The sequence below is a fragment of the Bos mutus genome, chromosome 17, assembly GCF_027580195.1.
Source record: "Bos mutus isolate GX-2022 chromosome 17, NWIPB_WYAK_1.1, whole genome shotgun sequence".
NCBI classification, from domain to species: Eukaryota; Metazoa; Chordata; class Mammalia; order Artiodactyla; family Bovidae; genus Bos; species Bos mutus.
In genome coordinates this window covers 40,223,011-40,246,693 of record NC_091633.1, presented here as the reverse complement: position 1 = coordinate 40,246,693, position 23,683 = coordinate 40,223,011, and the positions used below count along the sequence as shown (strand labels likewise).

The 23,683-nt window shown below is 38.4% G+C and overlaps 1 protein-coding gene across 2 annotated transcripts in view; it reads right to left on the bottom strand.

Annotated features, from left to right (window-relative positions):
- Positions 1-672: 672 nt before the first annotated feature.
- FAT4 (FAT atypical cadherin 4) overlaps positions 673-23,683 on the bottom strand; it is a 193,450-nt gene continuing 170,439 nt past the window's right edge. The window contains exons 14-17 of one of the 2 annotated variants that reach the window (XM_070386498.1): positions 20,039-20,163; positions 17,926-18,143; positions 13,576-13,837; positions 673-2,435 (exon numbers count right to left, since the gene is read on the bottom strand). In XM_070386498.1, the coding sequence (XP_070242599.1) occupies positions 2,428-2,435; positions 13,576-13,837; positions 17,926-18,143; positions 20,039-20,163 (613 nt within the window). In that variant the 3' untranslated portion in view covers positions 673-2,427. Of the gene's footprint in view, positions 2,436-8,940; positions 10,844-13,575; positions 13,838-17,925; positions 18,144-20,038; positions 20,164-23,683 lie in introns of those variants that run through there. The other variant, XM_070386497.1, reaches the window with a different exon arrangement.

Genomic DNA, 23,683 nt, shown 5'->3' with positions numbered 1-23,683 from the left:
GGGGTGCCATTGCCTTCTCCGTGGCCTTTACTAGTACTTATTAAATAAAGTGTAACTGATGTTGATAGGATTATAAAATAAAATGAAGTTTTCTGACTAATACTATAAAAATGCAGCAACGGGTTATCTAAAATGCATTCAGAGTGTAATTCAGTGTATAATGATATATTTTTTGTTTTATGATATTAATGCTGATGATATTATTTATCTCTGACAGCATTAGATTCTATTTTTCAAGTTATCTCATGATGATGACAGAGAAGGCAATGGCACCCCACTCCAGTACCCTTGCCTGGAAAATCCCATGGATAGAGAAGCCTGGTAGGCTGCAGTCCATGGGGTCACGAAGAATTGGACATGACTGAGTGACTTCACTTTCACTTTTCACTTTCATGCTTTGGAGAAGAACACTCCAGTGTTCTTGCCTGGAGAATCCCAGGGACGGGGGAGCCCAGTGGGCTGCCGTCTATGGGGTCTCACAGAGTCAGACACGACTGAAGCGACTTAGTAGCAGCAGCAGCAGCAACATGATGATGAATGACCCTATAAAAATATTTTTGCAAGTTATTTCATGCAATACCTTTTAGGAGATATGCAATTTGCTAAAATGAAAGTTTTAAAATGTAAATATAATTTAAAATTATATTGAATACTCCAGAGGAAATTTACAGATAAAACAAAGACACATAGAGGTATTTTATTCAGTTTCTTAAGAATAATTAGAAAAAATATATGTTTGTAAAATCAAAAATGTCAAAAAAAAAAAAAACCCATGAACCATTTGGTTATTCTTTTTTTCTTCACAGTTTTGAATGTTTCCTTTCCACAGAATGCAGCCAAAAATGGATCGTATGACAATTTGAATACGGTCCAGAGAAATTAAAATGAAAAATTAAAAGCATTGGAATTGGAAGGCAAATGGAAGTTTGAGATAGCTAGACAACTTATCAGAGGTAATTATTCAGTCATTTTACCCAAATTATACTTCAGCCTTATTTGCCATAAACTCAGCAAAACATGGTGAATCTAGATAACCTACTTTTTGCTGAGGATGGATGACACCAAATTCTGTGAAAAAGTACAATCCTGAAATAAAATGAACCAGTTCCAAAATAAGTGGTAAAGGATAAGACAAAGCTGATAATGGTTAGTTCAGAGCAAAAGCTATCAAAGGCCAAGAATTTTAACTAAGTCTTACATAATTAGACAATGAAGGAACTGCTGAAAGATGTTCGCAAATTTCCTTAGTTCAAGAACTTGTGTTCTTAAAAACTCAATAAACCTATTATTTTGTAACTTTTGAAAATGCAGATCACCAAAGTTTAGGTTATTTTTAAAACAATTTTATGATTTTTTTTGATATGGATCATTTGTAAACTCTGTATTGAATATGTTACAATATTGTTTCTGTTTTAGTTCTGTTTATTTTGTTGCTTTTTTTGGTTGGGAGGCTGTCTGGGATCTTAGTTCCCTGACTAGGGATCTCTAACCTGTGTACCCTAATTGGAGGGCAAAAGTCTTAATCACTGGACTGACAGGGAAGTCCCTAGAAGGTTATTGATGATATCAATTGTCCAAAAAAATGTATGTAAAGCACACCTGAGTACAAATGGAAGTGTTTTTGGAAATATTGAAATAATACTTTGAAAACAGAACTATGCAAATTTTAAAGTATTTTGGGAAAGAAGAGTCACCAAAAAATGTCAAGCCTCTTGAAGGCAAAAGTCATCGTTATTCACCAATTTCTTCCCAGCGCTTGGCATACAATACTGAACAAATTTTTGAAAATATGCATTACTAAGACCCACTTACTGACTAATTTATAGGGAGTAGTTATACTTTAATTTGATGTCCCACAAATATCTATTTAGAAGGGCCCATTAAATGCAGAGTGGCCAAGAACTGTGCTTTAATTTGGATAAAAAGCTGCCTATAAATTATGGATAATTGACTTTGCCACTTCAAACTTTCTTGAACATTTTTTGGACTCATTCTGTTCTTGATCTGAAGCTGCATAAATTAAGACAACTTTAAATGTGAACGTACTTTTCCTGTCTTATAATACTGACAGTCCAAACCACTCTCTTGCATGAAACACTATTCTATAATTGCTATCTATAAAACTTAAAAGAAAAAGAAAAAGATCCTGGTTTTGATTCACTCTCCAGATCCAGTTATCAGTGTGTGCAGCACGTGCAATCATAAGCCTTTTGCATCAGTTGGAAGAAATATGTTAAAGACATGAATGGTTTCCTGTTAGTGGAGATCATCAAATCAAGCTTCATGATGACAGTTCTCCCAAAGCCAAAGAGGGCAGCCATTTTTTCATTCTCTGTTTATCCAAAGCCATGTTCCATAGAGAGTCCATCTTATCTTCTGACTTTGTGATGAGCATCATCCCAGATTCAGTACATGACATCTTCAGATTCATAGCTCTAAAAGAATTAACACATTTTTTGGAGTAGGCTATGCTGTACTTATTGTCTTACACTGTTTCCTAAAGGGATATCTCCCAGGTAGCTCAGACGGTAAAACGTCAGCCTACAATGCCAGAGACCCGGGTTCGATCCCTGGGTCAGGAGGATCCCCTGGAGAAGGAAATGGCAACCCACTCCAGTATTCTTGCCTAGAAAATCCCTTGGACTGAGGACCCTGGTAAGCTACAGTCCACGGGTCCGCAAAGAGTTGGACACGACTGAGCGACTTCACTTTCACTTTCAAAGGGATATTTCCTTAGGTGTCTTACTTTTCAGCATTGAAATCAAGCACTAATAGCTCTGCTCTCCATAGCATTCTGGTCTAAGACTGCAAATAGAGTAAGGAAAGGATGACTTCAGTGAGCAGACTGCTGTGGCAAAACAGAGCCTTATTTTGATCAACATCTGTACCACACACAATATGGTTTCAATTTGAAACAGGGAACTCATTGACGTTGCCAAAGAACTTTGTACATTGGTGGTTATTTTATTTGGGCTAGAATGGTACACAGATTAAGATTCCAACTTTCTGCCAGAAGACCATGATGACTGCACTTTGTACTTTGCAAACTGATTTGGGACTGTGGCAACATGATTCATAAACTAATAAAATTGTAAGTATCCAAATAGATCACATGGAAATTGTGTCCCTTTATACAGTGTGTTTTTAAATATTCTGCGGGTCTTTTCATTTTCATTATATATCTTCAGATATGGAGATTCTCTCACAAGTATTTCTACCTTGAATATATCACATGACAAAGAGGATTTGATGAATCTGTCCATCCGTTCAGCATATTCTTTTAAGAGATACGAAGAGTCCTTAAGTTACCTGTATGATGCCAGTCACACATTTGTCACAATTGTCTATGTGAATTCTAAAATAATTATGAGTATAAAATGTGTACATTGTACATATTTCATATGTACATAAAAAACTTCCAAGAGTTTTTCTGGTAAATGCCAAGAGTACATCTTTATATCTTAATCCTGGTTCACTACACTCAACTTGGATCCTTTTTAAAATTCTAACAAACTTTGAAAAAAAAGTTTATTAATAATGTGAAGATGGAGGTTAACTGCACTCAGTATGATCAAAGACTCATTATAAGATATTTGGACAAGCTTTAGTTGCCTAAAATTTAGGCATAGATTTATTGTCCTGTCTTACAGATATCTCGTTTGCCATTATTTCCCACCGATATAAATCTATCTCCTCCCACTTGAAATATTTCCCTCATAAATTATTCCCTTTGTAAAAATAGAAGTCAATTTTTAAAATTAAAACTTATACAGCCTTCTAATCAGTAAATATTACATACTTCAGATATATCAATGACTCAGCAGGAAAGAAATAGGTTACTTTACTATTGTATATGCTTCTTATTAATACGCCTACCGGTTTGGATTGGTCATGGAGATCGGATGAATCAACCAGTTAACAGACATTCATCTCAATTAAAAACATCTCTCCTTTTGTCTTTTGCATCTTAGACGCCAATGCAGAGTGAGCACACACCCACATTAGCAGGGCTTGCTTCGCATTTAGAGATGCACTTATTTGGCAAGAGAATATACACAAATGAAGGCTTGCTTCAACAACCATTCTGTCTCTGGGCCTGTTCTGAATTATCATTCTTACTCTTTACCCTCACATCCATTCGACCCGAAGGTTTCTGTGGTGCAGTCTTTGTTGATGTGTTGACAATGGTCTGGCCTCAGTGACTCTCTGGCTGTTCCTTGAACATGGAATGATCTCCTACTGGGGGATTCCCCATACCACTGCCTCTGCCTGCAACAGCATCACCCACACGTGTCCGTAGCTTGTTTTTCTGCTTCATTGAGCCCTCTGCTCAAATGTAACCTCCCGAGAAAGGCCCTCCCTGACCAACCCATTTAAAATAGCATGCCAGAATCCCTTGGTGGTCCAGGGGTTAAGACTCCATGCTTTAACTGCTGAGGGCCCAGGGTTCGATCCCTGGTCAGGGAACTAAGATTCCACAAGCCTCACAGCAGGGCCAAGTAAAATGAAGTAGCATGCACACTCCCATGTCAGCATCTAGCCCTTATGCTGGTTTAGTTGGCATGCAAGCATTTGTCTCCTCTAGACACGACAGTACATAATGATTGCTGTATTTGTCATTTATTGATGGGTTCCTAGCTCCATCTAATAAAACATTATGTTCCATCATTATGTTCTTTGTCTAGTTTCTTTCTTGTTTCACCCCATGATCTAGAAGACTGCCTGACATGTGGAGAAAACTTAATATTGTTTGTGATTAAATGGATTCACCCAGGACATTGAACTTCTTTATATCTCTATTTCTTTGTTGACAGAGAATGCTGTACTTCATGGTCTTTGGTCTAAAGTATATTTGTTTGCAGTTATTATCATAGATGCATAGGTCATGTTAGAATTGAATCACTGATATTCATCTGTATGCATGAAAATTGTAAGCACCAAAATTTATTAGAAACTAGTGCCTTTTGCCTTATTAATAATAAATGAAAATACTGAATTAATGTATAATACTGATCTATAACTCTTGGACTGATAAACTATTAAAACTGCTGGATGGCTCAGTAGTGGTAACCATATAAATTACTAATGATGTGACATTACACCCAAAATATCTTTAAGGAATACATATTAGATTAATCATAGACTTTAATATTTTATTTCACACTGAAAGCTTTAATAAATGTATGCCAAAAGACATTTCATTTCTAGGCTTATTTTTCCTAAGGGGAATGTAAATTTAGTCATCTTGGAATGTTAGTCCTTTTTAAATTGAATCTATGACATAAAATAATGGAAAAAGGAAAAGTGCATTGCTGAATTATTGATTCAAAATTTAGCGATCATTTTCACATTTTACACATTAGTTTTATCATAATGCTGAATTCAAGTAAATAAAAAAGCATTTGCATGAACATAGTGATTTCGTAGATGGGTTTTCTGGAAGTAATAAAGTCACAGTGTGATATAGTTTGTTTTTTCTTATAAATAAAATATTTATAAAGACCATAGTTTTCAATAGTTTGTCAGTTAATCTCATCACCCTTCACATGGGTAAAGATTTTAAGAGCAGCATGGGAAGCAGAAACTGTGTTCCAGTCCCTTCTGATGCTGTTTTCCTCAAATGTCTTGAACGTATCTGAACAAGTGATCAATGAAATCAGCTAACTTAGGGAATTTCAGAAATGGCCTTGACAGGAATAGCAATGTCCTCCTTAAGAGCTGAGTGACTAGAGTCCTGCACAGTGTCACCAATCTAAGCCTACAGATCTTGTGGCTGAGTAACCCCAAGCTGCCTTTCCTGGCAACAAGCCCACTAAGGTATTTTCTGTTTGCACCTGAAAGAAAGCAATGTTTTCTCTACAACAGACATGCAGCAAGAGCCCCAGAGAGTGACTATATTCCAGGCAATCCAATGTACCCTTGCAGGGCTGGATTAACATTCTGAAGGCGTGGATTTATTGTGAAGCAGGTCACCACTAATGATTAATTTGTGAGGACTGTTACCTTGACAGGGCTTTCCAGGCGGCACTAGTGGTAAAGAACCTACCTGCCAAAGCAGGAGACAATAAGAGACGCGAGTTCAGTCCCTGGCTCAGGAAGATCCTCTGGAAGAGGGCATGGCAACCCACTCTGGTATTCTTGCCTGGAGAATCCCATGGAGAGAGGAGCCTGGTGGGCTGCAGTCCACGGGGTTGCAGAGTCAGACATAACTGAAGCAACTTAGCATGCATGCATGTTACCCTGTCAATTTGTCTTCAATCCCATTTCACTAGAATAATGTTATGCCACTTCATTAGTTCAGTAAGTATTCATCTGAGTCAAAATTTCATTCCCTACATTTCTGATTTGTTTTGTAATACAGTGTAAGTATTGTTCTTGCTTCAATGGAAAACATTTAAAGAAGGATGAAAGACTAGAAATTTTCCAATAAAAATCCTGTTTTACGCAGAGACTGGGATTGATTAATCAAGGGAATAGTAATTCTCTATCTCACAAAGAATTCTTAGAGAATTAGAATAGAGAATCTTGGCAAAAGATTCCTCACCCTTAACTCTGAGCTATAATCATGTTTATCATTTTACTTTTAGCTCTGTTCTCAATTATAGAGTTTATATCCTTGAGGACATTGAGATGCTTCAGAGTTTCTTGGAAAAAAAAGATGTATCCTGTTTTGAGTTATGCAAAACAATCAACATGTTCCCATATTTGGTGCATAAATTCATAATACTAAAATTCATAGGGAAATACTAAAACATGTTGGCTCATCCCAGGTGACAAAAAATTGCCCCAAATTAGATTAACATCTTACACTTAGTCCCAAAATCATGTTATATGAATATTATAATTTAGGTTATATTAACATTTTATTTTCTACTTGAAGAAAAATAATCATCTCAACATTATTAAATAACAAAATAATTCTGGTACATATCTCAATCTGTTGTTATTATTAAAATATTTTATTTACTAAAGGCTTGTCCATATTTTATATACTAAAACCTTTTACAGATTGTTAAAATTTCTATTCAGTAAGAGACAGCCAGTGGGAGAGGATAATATTCTCAGCAAATATTAGGTATGGGACAGGTATTTAATTACAAAAAGTTCTGAGGTTGTGACATAATTTGCAGAAGTCCTGTTATTTCAGATACAGCTATTTATACACCCGTGGGTTTGTTCTAGGCTCGTCTCTTCACCTGGATTGTTTCACTCATGGGTGACTAAATGAAAATAGGGGTTTGTTTTGGCTAAGATAGCATGTAAAATTTGTTTAGAATTTATGCAGCAGAATGATCAATAAATTAAAGACAGGTATGCATAAGCAGAGTTTTCACTGTCATTCTTCCTAACCACCACTGGGTATAGAAAATTTGGAGTTGAATCCTTGGAGAAAATGAGACCCAGACATTTTTCCATAATTAGCTTTAATTCATTGCCTCTTCTATTATTATAGGCCTGGTTGAAAGCTGGCCTTTAGTGAACATGCTCTACTGGGAACTTCCAAGCATTTATTGCCAGAATGCTTAAACCAGGTTCATAACAAAGACAGTCTCCTAAGACCCAACTTAGTCTAGACTCATTAGGCTCTAGGGAAGTCCAAGAACTCTGACAGGTAGGAATGCACTAAAGCAACCTTAAAATATCTGTTCTGGCAATCATCCATATTCATGTTTTTAAAAAGAAAATGATGTTGCCCATATATCATTCAACTTGCCATACCCTATTGACAAGTGAAGACTTTTCTCAATTGGGCATGGAAAGAGTCTAGGAAAATGAAAAATTAAAATTACTCTATGAATGCAAAGTATTTTAAATAAATATTTTAATTCTATTGTTGGCATTTAAAAGTAGAAAGCATACAGTATGTTACAAATATCAAACTGTGAAAAATATGAACGTTACATAAGTAACAATGTAAAAAAAAGTATTTTCTTACCTTCCCTGAAAGTAAGAAAAATATTCAGCATAGGAAAATATCAGTATCAAAAACACAGCTTCGGTGTAAAAAAAGAAAAGTTTTTACATGGTATTAAAAAAAAAAAAAAAAGGATCTACAAAATGACAGAAAGTAAGACATGTTGAAATTTGACTTTATATAAATTATAAAAACTGGGTACTTGGGGTAAATGTTAAATGGTTGAAAACTAAGTCCAATTATAGGCTTTCTTTAGGTCAATTCTTTAAAATTTTAAAAGCATAGAATATTTTTCAATAAATAACTTTAAAAAATGTCTCTGAGAAGTGCTGCTAGGACCTCATTCCTTACAGGAGAGCGGCAGTGTCCTGGTGACAACATGCGATCATTTTGTTCCAAGTGGAAGCCTGATGAAAGTCTGAAGACCAAAACTGTTTACAAAAACGTTTCAGAATTTTTAACAAAACTTTGTAAAAAATAAAGTCCTAAAGTGCTGAACAAAATGACTTAATTTTAGTACCCACTGTCATGAAAAACATTCAATTATTCAGACATTTCAGAGCAACATTGAATACAGAATCTATAGTTCTGAAAAGTGTTAATACTTAGTCTTTCATTTAAGGATAGGAGGGCTCTTTCTACACTTTACAAAGATGGGTTAAACCTCGAGGATCTTGCAATGCAAAACATGACAATAATAATACAATGGAAACAATACACATACCCAAGGTTAAAGCACGAGTTCATTTTAGCAACGGTATTCATTTCAAAAGTCACAAATCAAACACTGGTAAATAAGGGAAAAAAACTTTCCAAATGCTGCATGCCACATAACTAGTTACAAAATACAATGCATGCAGGCAAAGAAATTTAACCAAGCATATTTAAATTAAAAGAGTTGTTTTGAGTCTGTTTCAGCAGCATTGTGGTTATTATTTTTAACTTTCCCTCCAACAACCAGTCCCTACTGGCCTCTTTTGCAAACGTGACCCACCCTAGTAGGCAACCTCACGATGGTCTGTCTCTTGTTTTTTTATATTTTTATAATGCCAGTACGCAGAGTTCACACATACTGTTCTGCCTCCCCATCTTTGGGAGCTGGCTTAGTTGTCCCACCTTTGCCTTCTTCATTAGCTGCTGCTTTTTCTGGAAGAGATGCCAAATCTTTAAAAACATCTACATAATGGCCAAAGCCAGGGCCCCAGTTCAAAAGGTTGTCCCAGTTGAAATTCCCTGCTTGCTGCCCAAGCTTCAAGGGCAGTGTGTTGTCAGCAACCCCCGGCGTTGCTGCCTGTGTGCCCACAGGTCCCCCCTCAGCCCTGCGGCCGTGGTACCTTCTAGGCTTCAGTCTGGCTCCGTAATTATCTTCATCATCTGCATCTGATTCATTGACTTGAGATAATTTGGGCATCCTGGAAGTATATACCATGGGCTTTTCCCTGTCATACTCCATTTCTGAGCAAGTGAAAGACTCGTGCGAGTCACTATCAGAAGAAGATTCTGGAGCCGGGATGCCATCGGCTGGATTCCGCGTTCTGGACAGGGGTCTTCTGCAGTCCTCTTCTGAAGAAGACCTCCCGTGATCTGCACTGCAGATACTTGGGTTTCTGGGGCGAGGCGTGTTGAGCCTCTCCACCTCTTCAATGGAGAGCCCTACTGGTGGAGAAGATTCCAGAGGGATCTGCCCAGTGGGCTGCTTCAGGCGACTCCCCGGTCTAGAGCCATGCGATGCCATGGCTTGAGGACTCTTGCTTCTCCTTCCCAGCCTCGTGGCATAGTTGAAAATGCCGGGCTGGCACGCGTCACCATGCATCTCCAAAGTATTTCCATCCCTCATAGGGAGATGCAGTTCCCTGGCCGGGCTGTTCCTGTAGAAAGTGGAGGACTTGGAGAAAGGGGCTGGACTGTGTCGAGACAGAGGGTTGGGAGTCGGGCAAGCCGAGTGACTAAGGGAACTGGATCTCAGACCTTGACTGTAGGAAGGCTGGTACGTCAAGCTGCTGGCTCCCAAGGGCATGGGGGACTGCCTGGCAAAGCCCAGGGGGCTATGCCTCTGGATGGAAAATTTCGGGGTGTGGCTGCGGAACTGCTTGTAGTGTTGAATGATGTCTGCGTCCGAAGGGGCGATGCTGCTGGCATTGTCGATGTCATAATGCTCTATTTCCTGCTCAGGTGAAGCCAGAGGGGCACTGGGGATGGTTTCTGAGTTGTGGGGAAGATCGGTCTCATCGTAGATGAGATAGGGGTTTTCCCTCTCAATGATGTCTGGCTTCGGGTTCCCTTCGGGCTGTTTTCTCACGGTCATGTCCTCCCCATAGGGAGGGATGTTGTCTGGGTCATCGAAAGCAACGTTCTCACTTCCCTTTTTCTTCTTCTCCTTCGGCTTCTTCTCCTCTTTGGGATTGTTGGCCTTCTTGCCCCTGCACTGATTACACAGGATCAGGCTCAAGACCAGGAGGGCCAGGACGGTGGCACAGCTGCCCACGATGGCGGGCACAGCCCACAGGGGCAGGGAGATCTCCTCGGGGCCCGGACTCAGGACACAGATGTGGCCTCCGGGGCTTCCAGCCTTGCACACCCTCCCCAGAGGACAGGAGACGCCCAGACAGGCCACCACCATCTCACATGTCCTCCCTGTGTGCGACTCTGGGCAGCTACAGGTGAAGCCGGAGTGCAGGCCTGGCTCACAGCTGCCCCCGTTCTGGCACGGGTGGGAGGCGCAGTCCCCGGGGGGCACGCACTTGTACGTGTACCACTGGTTGATGCACAGCAGGTCTCCCCAGCACGGGTTGCTAGCACAGATGTTCGGGCCGCGGCAGCCAATCTTCACAGAGGGATCCGTCTTAGAAATGGAGGCCAGGCTGTGTTTGCCACTGAAAGGAAGACTCTCTCCACCGTACAGCATGGAAGCGATGCAGCCATCAAACCCTGCAGGGCCAAGAAGGAGCTGTAAGGTGTTTCAGGGAAAACCAAACGCTTAAAAGGCTCCACTCATCTGGCAAAGGGAAGCTCTGCAATCACATCATGGGAGTTGAGAAACCACAACCTCCCAGCCATCCTCCAGTTGTAAGGGAATAAATCTGTGCCTGTTAGATGTAAGTTAGCAAGATGCGTAAGACTGCCATGACCAAAAGGTGGAGCAGATAGATGGGATCCTGCTCTTTTTGAAGATTTAGGAAGGGCTCGAACAGGCTGAGTTTTCGTTTATCTCTCCTTTCATCCAGTCATCTATTGATTTCATTTTTACAGTTTATATACAAGGAATTACATACAAATCAATTTTAATTTAAAAATACTTTAAAAGAACCAAAATAGGCCTATAACGTCAATCATTAGCTCTTGTGGTTTTAATGGAGGTGATACTGCTCCCAAGGAGCTGAACATAAGTTCCTGAGGAGCAAAAGAGAAATCTTAGCCATTAGCATGGCTTGTGGGCTTCCAGAGGGCAGATACAGAATATACCTGTAGCATTAACATTTCATACTGTAGTGATGGCAGGGATTCGGAAACAAGGTCTAAAACAGCTCTTTAGGTGATGGTGATTTAAAAAAAAAAAAAAAAGTTTGAGAAAGACTTTATTAGACAAATATTTGTGTGCTAATACTGCTAACACTCCAGTCACAGAGTTCAAGAATATATCTTGCCACTCACAAAAGGGCGTGCTTTACATTGGCTTATTTTCTTACAACATCCAAATGAATTAGCGTCTGTATTCTAAAACAAGTTAAACATGTAAGAACTAATCATGATGTGGGCTTTAACTTTCATGCTTTGACTACATTACTCGGTCATGCATTTGTCAATTTTCCTTTTACTTGATGCATCATTCCAACCTAGTGTCACATCCCTCCCATTTCCATAAGCTCCTGGGACATCTGCTTTTGTTCCTACTCTCCTGGTTTTCTTTCTATGAGTTAGTCCCCTTTCTGTCTCATTTTCTACTAAACAACCACTGACTCTTAGAGTTACTCAAGGTAAGGCCTTAGGCTTTCTTTTCAGTCTACACCCTCACATTTGCTTATCACATCCACGCCCAGTACTTTAGTTACCTGCTTGACACTGCTGCTGCTGCTGCTGCTAAGTCGCTTCAGTCATGTCCGACTCTGTGCGACCCCATAGATGGCAGCCCACCAGGCTCCCCCGTCCCTGGGATCCTCCAGGCAAGAACACTGGAGTGGGTTGCCATTTCCTTCTCCAATGCAGGAAAGTGAAAAGTGAAAGTGAGGTTGCTCAGTCGTGTCTGACTCTTAGCAACCCCATGGACTGCAGCCCACCAGGCTCCTCCATCCGTGGGATTTTCCAGGCAAGAGTACTGGAGTGGGGTGCCATAGCCTTCTCCGGCTGCTTGACACTAGTAATTCCTAAAGATGTATCTCCAACTGGTCTACTCTGGATTTCTAGCACATCAACCCAAAGGCCTTTCTCAAAGGTGCTCCAAACTCAGAGAACCCCAAATCAAAATCTTGATGTTCCTGATAGATGTGCTTATTTTTGTACCATTCTGCAGTTTTCTCTCGTAGTGGCACTACCCTTCTTCTAGTTGGAAGGTCAGAAACCTCTCTGAATTTTATCAAAATCATTAACATTTTATTTGACTTTCATTCCTGATATTATTCCTTATCTCCTTCTTGTAAATCTCCTGCCACCACATAGTCAATCCTCACAAAATACATTGGCTAGATCACTGCAGTATCTTCCAGCTAATTTATGCAAGTCCCCTCTTGTCCTTCTCCCATGCACTTTCCAGAGTGTAACCCAAAAGATCTTTACTATCACTGAATATCTAATTTTGATACTTCGATGATTAATTTTTCAGGTATTTTTCAGTAATTTTGATACTCCTGTGATTAACTTCTTACTGTTCCAAGAATGAGATCAAGATTGCCACATGCTCTAGAAGACCTGTCGTTCTCCAACTTCATCTTTATTGGTGACATCAGTCCTCAGTGTTGTGGGTTCTGTGATCCTGACAATCTATTTTTCCCCCTTTCGTTCTCATCAATACAAATTAATTTTTCATTCCCTCCCATCCTCATTTTCATGTCAGTTTCCAGAGAAGTCTCCCTTTCTCCCTTTTTGGCAATCTCTTAGAATTCTATGTTCTTCCTCACATCATTTATCATAGGTTAAAATAATATATTTCCTTGTGTAACGACTTGATTGATGTGTGTCTTCCTTACAGGAGCATGCATTCTATGGAGAGTCCATCATTGTAGTTCACGCCAAGTACCTACAGGGCTCTGTAAATATCTGTTGTGTGAATGCACAAATGAATGAGTAAATGAATGAATGTATAAATAAATGTTCAGTGCACAAGGAAAGGATCAAAACATCCTGGACTGAATTATGAACTTGGTAGAAAATGGCTAAAGAAAATGATGGCCAATAATTTATTACTAACCTTCTAAAGATATTTATGATGGTCTTGAAAAGTAAAAGTGGACGTGTCAATTGCTCAGTCGTATCCGACTCTTTGCGACCCCATGGACTGTAGCCCGCCAGGTTCCTCTGTCCATGGAATTCTCCAGGTGAGAATGCTGGAGTGGGTTTTCATTCCCTTCTCCAGGGAGTATTCCTAAAGGATGTTATCAGGCATCTAGCTACTTTTATAGGAACAATTTTACCTTTCTTTTGTGCCTCCACTCAGCACAAGCATTTACCTGTTTGAGCATCTCGATGAGCTTGATTGGGAGGAATTCCTCCAAGAGATATAGTGAGCACGTCCAGGCCACCAAAATCCTGAGTAGGGTGAATGATGTCTCTGTTATGAATTCTGTCAACGGACAACACTGTGGCTGTTCCATTTTTCCCAATTAGGAAAGTATGCCAGTGGCCATCAGCAACATAGACCTCAGGAATATTTCTCTCCACTTTGCCCGCAATTCCGGCATCTGATGTAAAATGTACTTTGCCATTCTTAATCTGTAAAACATATTAAAAATAATGTAGAATTAAACTATGATATGCTTAAATAAAAGCAGAAGTATAAAGAAACTAAGACACTGATCAACTTAAAGCAGAGAGAATACTTGAGTCTGGCTGTATGAGAGTATATTTACTTATATTGACTTTACAATTTTAAGTAACATGTACCTTCACCTTTAATAGGTTCACATTTAATAATTTTCAGGGTATTCTTATATTTATAACTAGTTTTTCAAGATGTATATATTCATTTTCCAGAACACAAGTGAGATAATAATAGGGTGAATACTCCTCTTAGGATAGGTATATCACACATTTTTATGATTACTTCTTTTTTAATTGCAATTGCAAGTTAAAAAAATTGTTTAGTAAATGGCCCACAGCTATCAAAAAATACTAAAACTATATCCAAAAAGAGAAATCAGTGCGTAACTAAAAATGAAGCATAGTTGGAAAAGTAAAAGCATAAATACATTGTTTTACCTGTCATCTATTACACACTGGAATTTTTTTTTTTAAATCATGCTTATTATTTATATCATTTATTGAGATGACAAGTGTGATGAATAAAGGGTGAGTTCTTAATAATGAGGTGTCTGGGCAAGTCTTTATTTTGGCTGTCTTTTAATATTTATCTAAGGGATATTTGGTTTCTTTTACTTTGCCCAATAGAACATTGGGTAACAGGAGGCTCTTACTCCAGTTTCCAGCTCCCAGGTTTCCAGTTTTCTAAGTAGACACTTAGAAAATGGAATAATTTATAAGCAGGATGAAAAGAGCATAATCCCATCACTACTGCCAGAGGATAAAGTGGCACTGAGCATCAAATGACGGGAATGAAAGGATGGATCCGTTTATTTTGTCACTCAGATCAAATGTTATTTCTACATGCAACAAACACATCTGGTAGAACTAAAAATGAGTTCATTTTTACTTTGTGGAAAATATGCCTAACATATTTACATACATTATTCATAATGAAATATTTTATTAAAGCTGTTTCTCCAGATAATAATATATCCCAATACTGAACCCAGGACAAAAAAAAGAAAATTGTGGTTAAATGACAGTAATAGCATCAAATGGACAAAGTCTCATGAAACACACAGGAAGTATAGCAATTCATCTTAGGTTCTAGCCAGGGTCCTTTTTGGAAAGAAGCCTTCCGAAAAGACTTCTCTAAGCTTCATGTTTCTCTCCTAATTGATCACAACCTGTCATTATTTCATTTGACCAATTTCTGGTGAAAAGGTCCATGGAACACACCATGTGTGGAGTAGGATGAATAAGAATCTATGTTTCCATTACAACATTCTTCATGTTCTACCTCTCCCCAATAACACTCTACCTAACTCTTCCATCCACCCTAGCTGTCAAAATATCATGTGCATTTTTTGCTTGGTTTTATTTATTCATTGATTCATTTGCTCATTTATTTACTTATTTTTGACTCTATAGGGCTTGGAATCATCCCAAGTCTGCACAGCATACCCGGCCTTACTTCAAAACAAAAACAAGCAAACTATATACCCAAACCAGAATGATTTGGAGTAGATACAAAGTCCATCGCCTAGCATTATTACATTTCCAAATAAGGAGATAAATCAAGTGAGGGGAAAGAAGAGACATATGTGAAACACTTTAAATACAGTGTAAAACCTATGATACATAAGAATGTTTTTCTTTTGTTTTTCTCTCTGAATTTTTCTCTCCTTAGTTTCTTTCTTTCCTCTTTTTTTTTTAATCTGAATAAAGAAAGAAAGAGAGAGAGAAAGCAACTGTCAGAAACTGAGCCAAAAAGGAAAGAAGAAAACCAGGACCGGTGGTCACTGATAAACTAATTGATAAGTAACAGTACATTCTAACTAGCTTCCTCGCCCGGATAAGCAGATCGTATTCCTGTCATCCAAGTAACTTGCCTGCTTACAACAGTCACTCTCTTCCTGTCTGTTCAGTTCTCCTTAATCACTGTTGTTGTTGTTGTTGTTGTTATTTCCTAATCTATTTACTCTACCTGCCAAACCCCTTAATCTCTGAAAAGCTACCTTTCAAAATTTTCATACAAAGGAAATGTGAATGGCCTGCATTAGTCATTATTTTGATTCAATTTCCCTTCAGGAAGAAAAGAAATCTCCAAGTGCTTGCTACCAATGTAACAAAATCTGGAGAAGTTGCATGCTGCTGTCCTGTTGGAAATGCAAGATTTTTATGGTGGTAAAAATGGATCCTGACATTCAGCTTCTTCCTTGAGGAAGAAAAATATTCTGTCTCTGATTTCTCCAAGCACATTGTTTTTGTATCTCTTGGCTTAAAGAGATAACATACAGAAATATTTCATATGTCATTTAAATGGCACGAGGACTTGGAAGAAGCTGAACAGATAATGCACAGACCTCAATGTCAAAGCCTCTCAATGCATATAAAAAATGTTTCTTGTAAGAATATTCAGGTCTACTGCTTTCTTTACTTCCAATACACTTTTCAATGAAAACTATAAGCACCAAATACCATTAAACAGTGACTTAGGTGTTTTGTTTTGCAGTTACTCTATTACTTCTAGAACTGGGCTCTTTGTTTCAATAATGGAGGTAAAATTATAACTTGAAGTTATTCTCCAACTGGATTTGGGCAGAGTTTCTCAGTCTCAGCATCACTGACTTTCGGACTGGATGGTTCTTTCTTCCAGGGTATTGTGTTGTGTGCTGAAGGGTATTTAGCAGCATATTTGACTCCCAACCACTAGAAGCCGGTAGTACTGCCCCTCTCCCCTGCCCCCAATAACCATGACAATAAAAAATGTTTCCAGGCTTTGCCAAATCAAAATCACCCCCAGTTGGGAATGGCTAGACCAGGGAAATTATGAGAATCTTAGAAACATTTCTTTTTGTACTAAATATTTAAAGGTATATACATTCTTTACTGGTGGCAGTAAAAAAAAAAAAAATGTGCCTGACAATGCAGGACACACGGGTTCGATCCCTGGGTTGGGAAGATCCCCTGGAGAAGGAAATAACCCACTCCAGCATTCTTGCCTGGAAAATCCCATGGACAGAGGAGCCTGGTGGGCTACAGTCCATGGGGTTGCAAAATAGTCAGACATGACTTAGCGACAAAACAAGAGGCCACATACCAACCAGAGTTCTCCTGGATGGAGAGAAATTTTGAGAATAAAGAGGCTGAAGTTTAGAGGTGAATGTCTGTTTTTATTTTAGCATTGTATGTGAATTGAATCTGCTAATTTTCTAAGTATATTGCTTCTTTCTTTATAAACTAAGCTTTTAGTAATTTTCAAAATATTGATATATAAGTAGAAATAATTTAGGAAATATGGGTTTGTTTTCTTAAGAATTTATTATTATAAATTCTAGTAATTCTGCTGGTAATATAAAAATTACGAGCAGAATTATAATATACTTTATATATATAACTCATTTACAGCTGAGAAAAAAAAAAGATGTGTAAAAAGCCTAATGATAAATCAACCATGAAATATAATGTTGCAGAAATATTTATTTAGAGATTTATTTAGAAATTATTTGGAGAAGCTAACTGAAATTTTACTTACAATAAATCCCAAAGATATTTAATTTCACAGGCGTTACATGGATAGTGAATCAAATATAAATATGTTCCAGAATAAAGGCAGAAAATTTCAAAAAAAAATTTTATTCTTGTCCTGCCAATTAATATATACATATAAGTGTTTGGAATAATTCTTGGAAAAAAACTATTTTTTCCATTTCAAAGACATATCTTTTGGTTTTACTTTGTTTTAAAGTAGGGTTAAAAACAATATAAATTTTTGTCTGGCAAAATAGATTGCAACAAATTCTTTCTTTACTGGCCTACCCAGCAGTGGTCTCTATTCTAAACAAAAGTGTTTAGAAACCAAACCATTCAGATCTTTGTTACTCTGGCCAATGCCTGAGGAATAGTTAAGATAGATGATATTGGAATAGTGCCCAGCATTAGTCGGAACTCTAATGGGTTGTAAAGAAAAGGATAGAAATTATGGGAGAAGTGATTTAAACCATGACACAGCAGGCGGTCTAATCAAATGAAGTCACCATTAGCTTTTATCTTACCTTCACAGTAGTGTAATTGCTGCTTTCTTGGATATGGATTAAAATGCCATTCTCGCTTCTTGTCCTGAATTTTACTTCCAGACTGTTCACACCAAAAGGCTCCAACATGGCACCTCGGATGCTCTGTCTCAACAAATATTCCCGCTTCTCATTCTGACTCATGTGGTAGTCCAAGCGCCCTTTGCCTTCTAATGATAAGGCTGTGTCTGGGGTAATAGCTGAAAGACAACAAAGAAAGATAAACACGAATGCATCCAACAGGCATTTCTTACAGTTTCTTTGGTGACAAAAATTTATAAAACCGAACAATGAAATTATTAAGGATTTGGAATCAGTGTTCCCTAATCCTCCTCTGAGAAAATAATTGCCACTTGAGAATTATTGTGTGAGTTGATTTCAAATGCTTAAATCTATGTCAGAACCATGAAATGTAAAACATATTGTTACAATTATTCATTTAGAAAATATTCATTAAAATATTTGATTCATGCTATATACACTATGAATACCTGGAGAAACAGCTTACACTTTAAAAATATACAGTTGAAAAATTTAGTGATAAGTTTCACTGTGTTTCTAAAATGAATAATCTTTAAAGTCTCTAACATGGAAAATTTGAACAAAGAAAGGTAACAAACATTCATATTTGCAACTAACTTTATTAGTACTAATAAGTACATAGATTTAATTTGTGACCATGTATAATTATCATATATATTATATTTTCATAATCTAATAAATCTTTACACTTCTGAAGTACTTAAGTGTGTTATAGCTAACAGATCTAAAGAAAGAACATGAAGAAAATGAGCTCAAAAAGATTTCAGCAGTGAACGGTACACTTTAAGAAGGTAAACTATGTAGTATGAATCATACCTCAATTTTTTAAAAATAACCACAGGCTTTTCTCATGTGAGTGGCATTTTATTTTCCAAATATAATTAGATTCCTACTTACTAAATACTCATTACTTTAAAAAAATATCATGTGAAAATGCACTTTTTCTGTGTTTTGATTTTATCCTAAATAAACACAAACATACCTCTGCTACTCAGATCTTTTTGGTTATATACTTAATCATAAATTTTTATTCATTCTCATAGCAGAATCAAATGACTACTTAAAAAGTGGTCAGATACGTGCAATGATTTAGGTAGTAACCACTTATCTGACAACAAAGCAATTCTATTAAAAGATTCCATTAGAGTTAGTCATATACAGCCCAAAATTAGAGAATTCCATTCTCTAATGATGGAGAAGGAAAAGGCAGCCCACTCCAGTACTCTTGCCTGCAGAATCCCGTGGATGGAGGAGCCTGGTGGGCTACAGTCCATGGGGTCGCAAAGAGTCGGACACGATTGAGTGACTTCACTTCAGTCACTTCATACTTCATCAATGGAGAAGGAAATGGCAACCCACTCTAGTATTCTTGCCTGGAGAACCCCATGGACAGAGGAGCCTGGCTGGCCATGGTCCTTGGGGTCGCAGAGAGTCAGACACAACTGAAGCGACTAAGTAAGTATTCTCTAATGAACTCGTGAATGTCAATAATATCTTATTAATAATATTACAATTTAGAAACAAATAACTAACAGAAGAATTTGAAAAGTAATATTTGAAACCAATTTCAATAATTCCAATTTAAAATTTAACTATCACCTTTAACTATAATAGATTTTATTGCCATTGCATGTTTTGAACTCAGTGTTCAGCAATTCAGTACTTTTACTTTTCAACCAAACACAACATGTTCACCAGAGAAATATCCCATAAAGGTAGATAATACTAAACCAAATCCTGAATATAGCTCTGGTCTTGTACATTTCCAAGCATTCCTATATAGGTAAAACAAAAATAACTAACTGATATATTTATAAAATGAAAACTAAGGACATATTTAGTAAGTATTTCTAAAAGGATTTCATGCTCCTTTGGGTTGAGAACATGAATTGGGTTGAGGACATGTCACCGTATTTTACCAATTATTCCCCATTTAATATTTTCAATAGCATCAAAACATAATACTTTTAATTCAAGTACATATTTAGGTACATATATTTATACTTTGTATGGCCATTAGAATTTCCAGTGGAAGATAAAATAGCTTGCATACATTTTTCACAGTATTTCCCAGTCAGTCCTTCCCTGCAATGACACTGTTGCCACGACCAGTAATCTGTACACGTGCCACCATGTTGGCAGGGACTGTGAGTACAAGCGCCTTCTAGTCTGGGACACCTAAAATAAAATCAGAATAAAGACACAGAGCACAAAGCCGGCAGGGGGAGAAATTTGATAACATTACATATAAACTTTTATTAACCTGTTCAGTTTTCATGAACTCAATTTTTTGTCAAACTAAAAGTTGCCTTGTAACATACGCCCTGCCTCATTCATAAAAGACAAGATCAAGCCAAACATCTTAAACAGTAAAGAAAGAGGTGGTAATTTCTTTTTTTAAGTAATTCTTAATTGAGCAGCACTTCTTGGTCAAATAAACACTTCAGTTCATGTGCTCTCAGGGCTACATGTTTTTTTGAGTACCCAGCTCCTCCATTAAATGACTCATGCAACTAATCTTTACTGAATGGCTACTACATGTCAAACGTGGTTCTAAGCATGGAGATAAAATGATGAAAAAAATCCATGTGTTCATGGAATACTTTTTTTTTTCCTTGTAGGGGAGGCAAACAAAAAACTTTAGATAAATGTGTAGTATGTTTAGAAAGAAGGAAGTTCTGCGGGAAAATTAAGGCAGAGAAGAAGGACTGGGAATATTTTGGGGATGTTCTTGGATCTCTAGGTTAGAGGTTTGACAGTGAAGGAAGGATTTGTCTTCATGAAGTCCTAAATAAAGTGAGAGAGCAAAGTATATCTGGTCAAAGGTCATTCCAGGCAGAGGAAAGAGCCAAGTGAGAGAGTCCTGAAGTGAAAGTGTCCTTGGCATGTTTGAGGAACACCAAATGGCTGAATGTAGTCAGAACAGTGATGTGAACAAGGAGAAGAGGTAGATAATGGTAAGGAAGACAAGGATGTGAAAAGAACTATGTCAGACATGGCTGGGACATGACCTGAGGACTTCCATGCTTGCTGTCCATGCTGGACCTTTGCTGAACACTACATTAAAACTGCTGAATAGATGGCGGAGGAGTAGGACGGGGAGAACACTTTCTCCCTCACAAATTCATCAAAAGAGCATTTAAACATCGAGTAAATTCCACAAAACAACTTCTGAATGCCGGCAGAGGACATCAGGCACCCAGAAAAGCAATCCAACTCTTCGAAAGGAGGTAGGAAAAAATATAAAAGACAAAAAAAGACAAAAAGGGAGGGACGGAGTTCCGTCCCGGAAGGGAGTCTTAAAAGAGAGAAGCTTCCAAACACCAGGAAACCTTCTCACTGCCGAATCTGTGCCGAGCTTTGGAAGCACAGAGGGCAACATAACAGGAAGAAAAAAATAAATAAACAATTAAAACTCAAGATTGCGAGTCCTACGGTAACTCCCCAGCAGAGAAGCAGCGCAGAGACGCCTGCACGCCATTTAGCAAGCGGGCTGGGCAGGGAGGCGCAGCGCGGGCTGCATCGCTTAGAGTAAGAATCTGGCCTGAATACCCTGAGCACTATCTGAGCGAAATAATTTGGGCTAGCAAACCAGACTGTGGGATATCTACCACGCGAAAAGCCAGCCCCAACCTAAGACACCGCCAGGCCCGCGCACAGAACAAAGAATTGAACAGAGATAGCCGGCTGCAGACCTTCCCCCTCTGGTGACAGGCAGCCAGAGCCGGAAGAGGGCAATCACAGCCCCAGAGAGACATTATCTATAAAACTGTAAGCAGGCTTCTTTGCTAACTAAAACTTTTTGGGGGTCTGGACGGTTAACATCTCCCTGAGAAGGTGCGCCGGTTTTACACCCAGATAATCGAGTGGCGGGGAGGCGATAAGTCGCAGCATTGGCGCTCGCCAAACACCTCATCACTTGAGCTGCTCGGACCTGGGAAGAGCACAAAACTCAGGCCCAACTGAGTCTGCGCCTCTGAGGACTACCCGAGTGCCTGAACCTGAGCGGCTTGGACCTGGGAGGTACATGCAACCCAGGGCCAGCCTCGGATTGTTCCCGGCGGAACAACCTAGAGCCCGAGCAGTGTGGGCAGGGAGGCTACACGCGCCCGTGGCGGGCAGACCCAGTGTGGCTGAGGCACTGCGGCGCCGCGCCAGTGTTATTTGTTTGCAGCATCCCACCCACCCACCCCCCAGCGCGACTGAATAAAGAGAAGAAATACAGCTCCACCCATCAGAACACCGACACAAGCTTCCCTAACCAGGAAACCTTGACAAGCCACCTGTACAAACCCACACACAGCGAGGAAAAGCCACAATAAAGAGAACTCCACAAACTGCCAGAATACAGAAAGGACACCCCAAACTCAGCAATTTAAACAAGATGAAGAGACAGAGGAATAGCCAGCAGATAAAGGAACAGGATAAATGCCCACCAAACCAAACAAAAGAGGAAGAGATAGGGAATCTACCTGATAAAGAATTCCGAATAATGATAGTGAAATTGATCCAAAATCTTGAAATTAAAATGGAATCACAGATAAATAGCTTGGAGACAAGGATTGAGAAGATGCAAGAAAGGTTTAACAAGGACCTAGAAGAAATAAAAAAGAGTCAATATATAATGAATAATGCGATAAATGAAATTAAAAACACTCTGGAGGCAACAAATAGTAGAATAACAGAGGCAGAAGATAGGATTAGTGAATTAGAAGGTAGAATGGTAGAAATAAATGAATCAGAGAGAATAAAAGAAAAACGAATTAAAAGAAATGAGGACAATCTCAGAGACCTCCAGGACAATATTAAACGCTACAACATTCGAATCATAGGGGTTCCAGAAGAAGAAGACAAAAAGAAATGAGAAAATACTTGAGGAGATAATAGTTGAAAACTTTCCTAAACTGGGGAAGGAAATAATCACCCAAGTCCAAGAAACCCAGAGAATCCCAAACAGGATAAACCCAAGGCGAAACACCCCAAGACACATATTAATCAAATTAACAAAGATCAAACACAAAGAACAAATATTAAAAGCAGCAAGGGAAAAACAACAAATAACACACAAGGGAATTCCCATAAGGATAACAGCTGATCTTTCAATAGAAACTCTTCAAGCCAGGAGGGAATGGCAAGACATACTTAAAATGATGAAAGAAAATAACCTACAGCCCAGATTATTGTACCCAGCAAGGATTTCATTCAAGTATGAAGGAGAAATCAAAAGCTTCTCAGACAAGCAAAAGCTGAGAGAATTCTGCACCACCAAACCAGCTCTCCAACAAATACTAAAGGATATTCTCTAGACAAGAAACACAAAAATGGTGTATAAATTCGAACCCCAAACAATAAAGTAAATGGCAACGGGATCATACTTATCAGTAATTACCTTAAACGTAAATGGGTTGAATGCCCCAACCAAAAGACAAAGACTGGCTGAATGGATACAAAAACAAGACCCCTACATATATTGTCTACAGGAGACCCACCTCAAAACAGGGGACACATACAGGCTGAAAGTGAAGGGCTGGAAAAAGACTTCCCATGCAAATAGGGACCAAAAGAAAGCAGGAGTAGCAATACTCATATCAGATAAAATAGACTTTAAAACAAAGGCTGTGAAAAGAGACAAAGAAGGTCACTACATAATGATCAAAGGATCAATCCAAGAAGAAGATATAACAATTATAAATATATA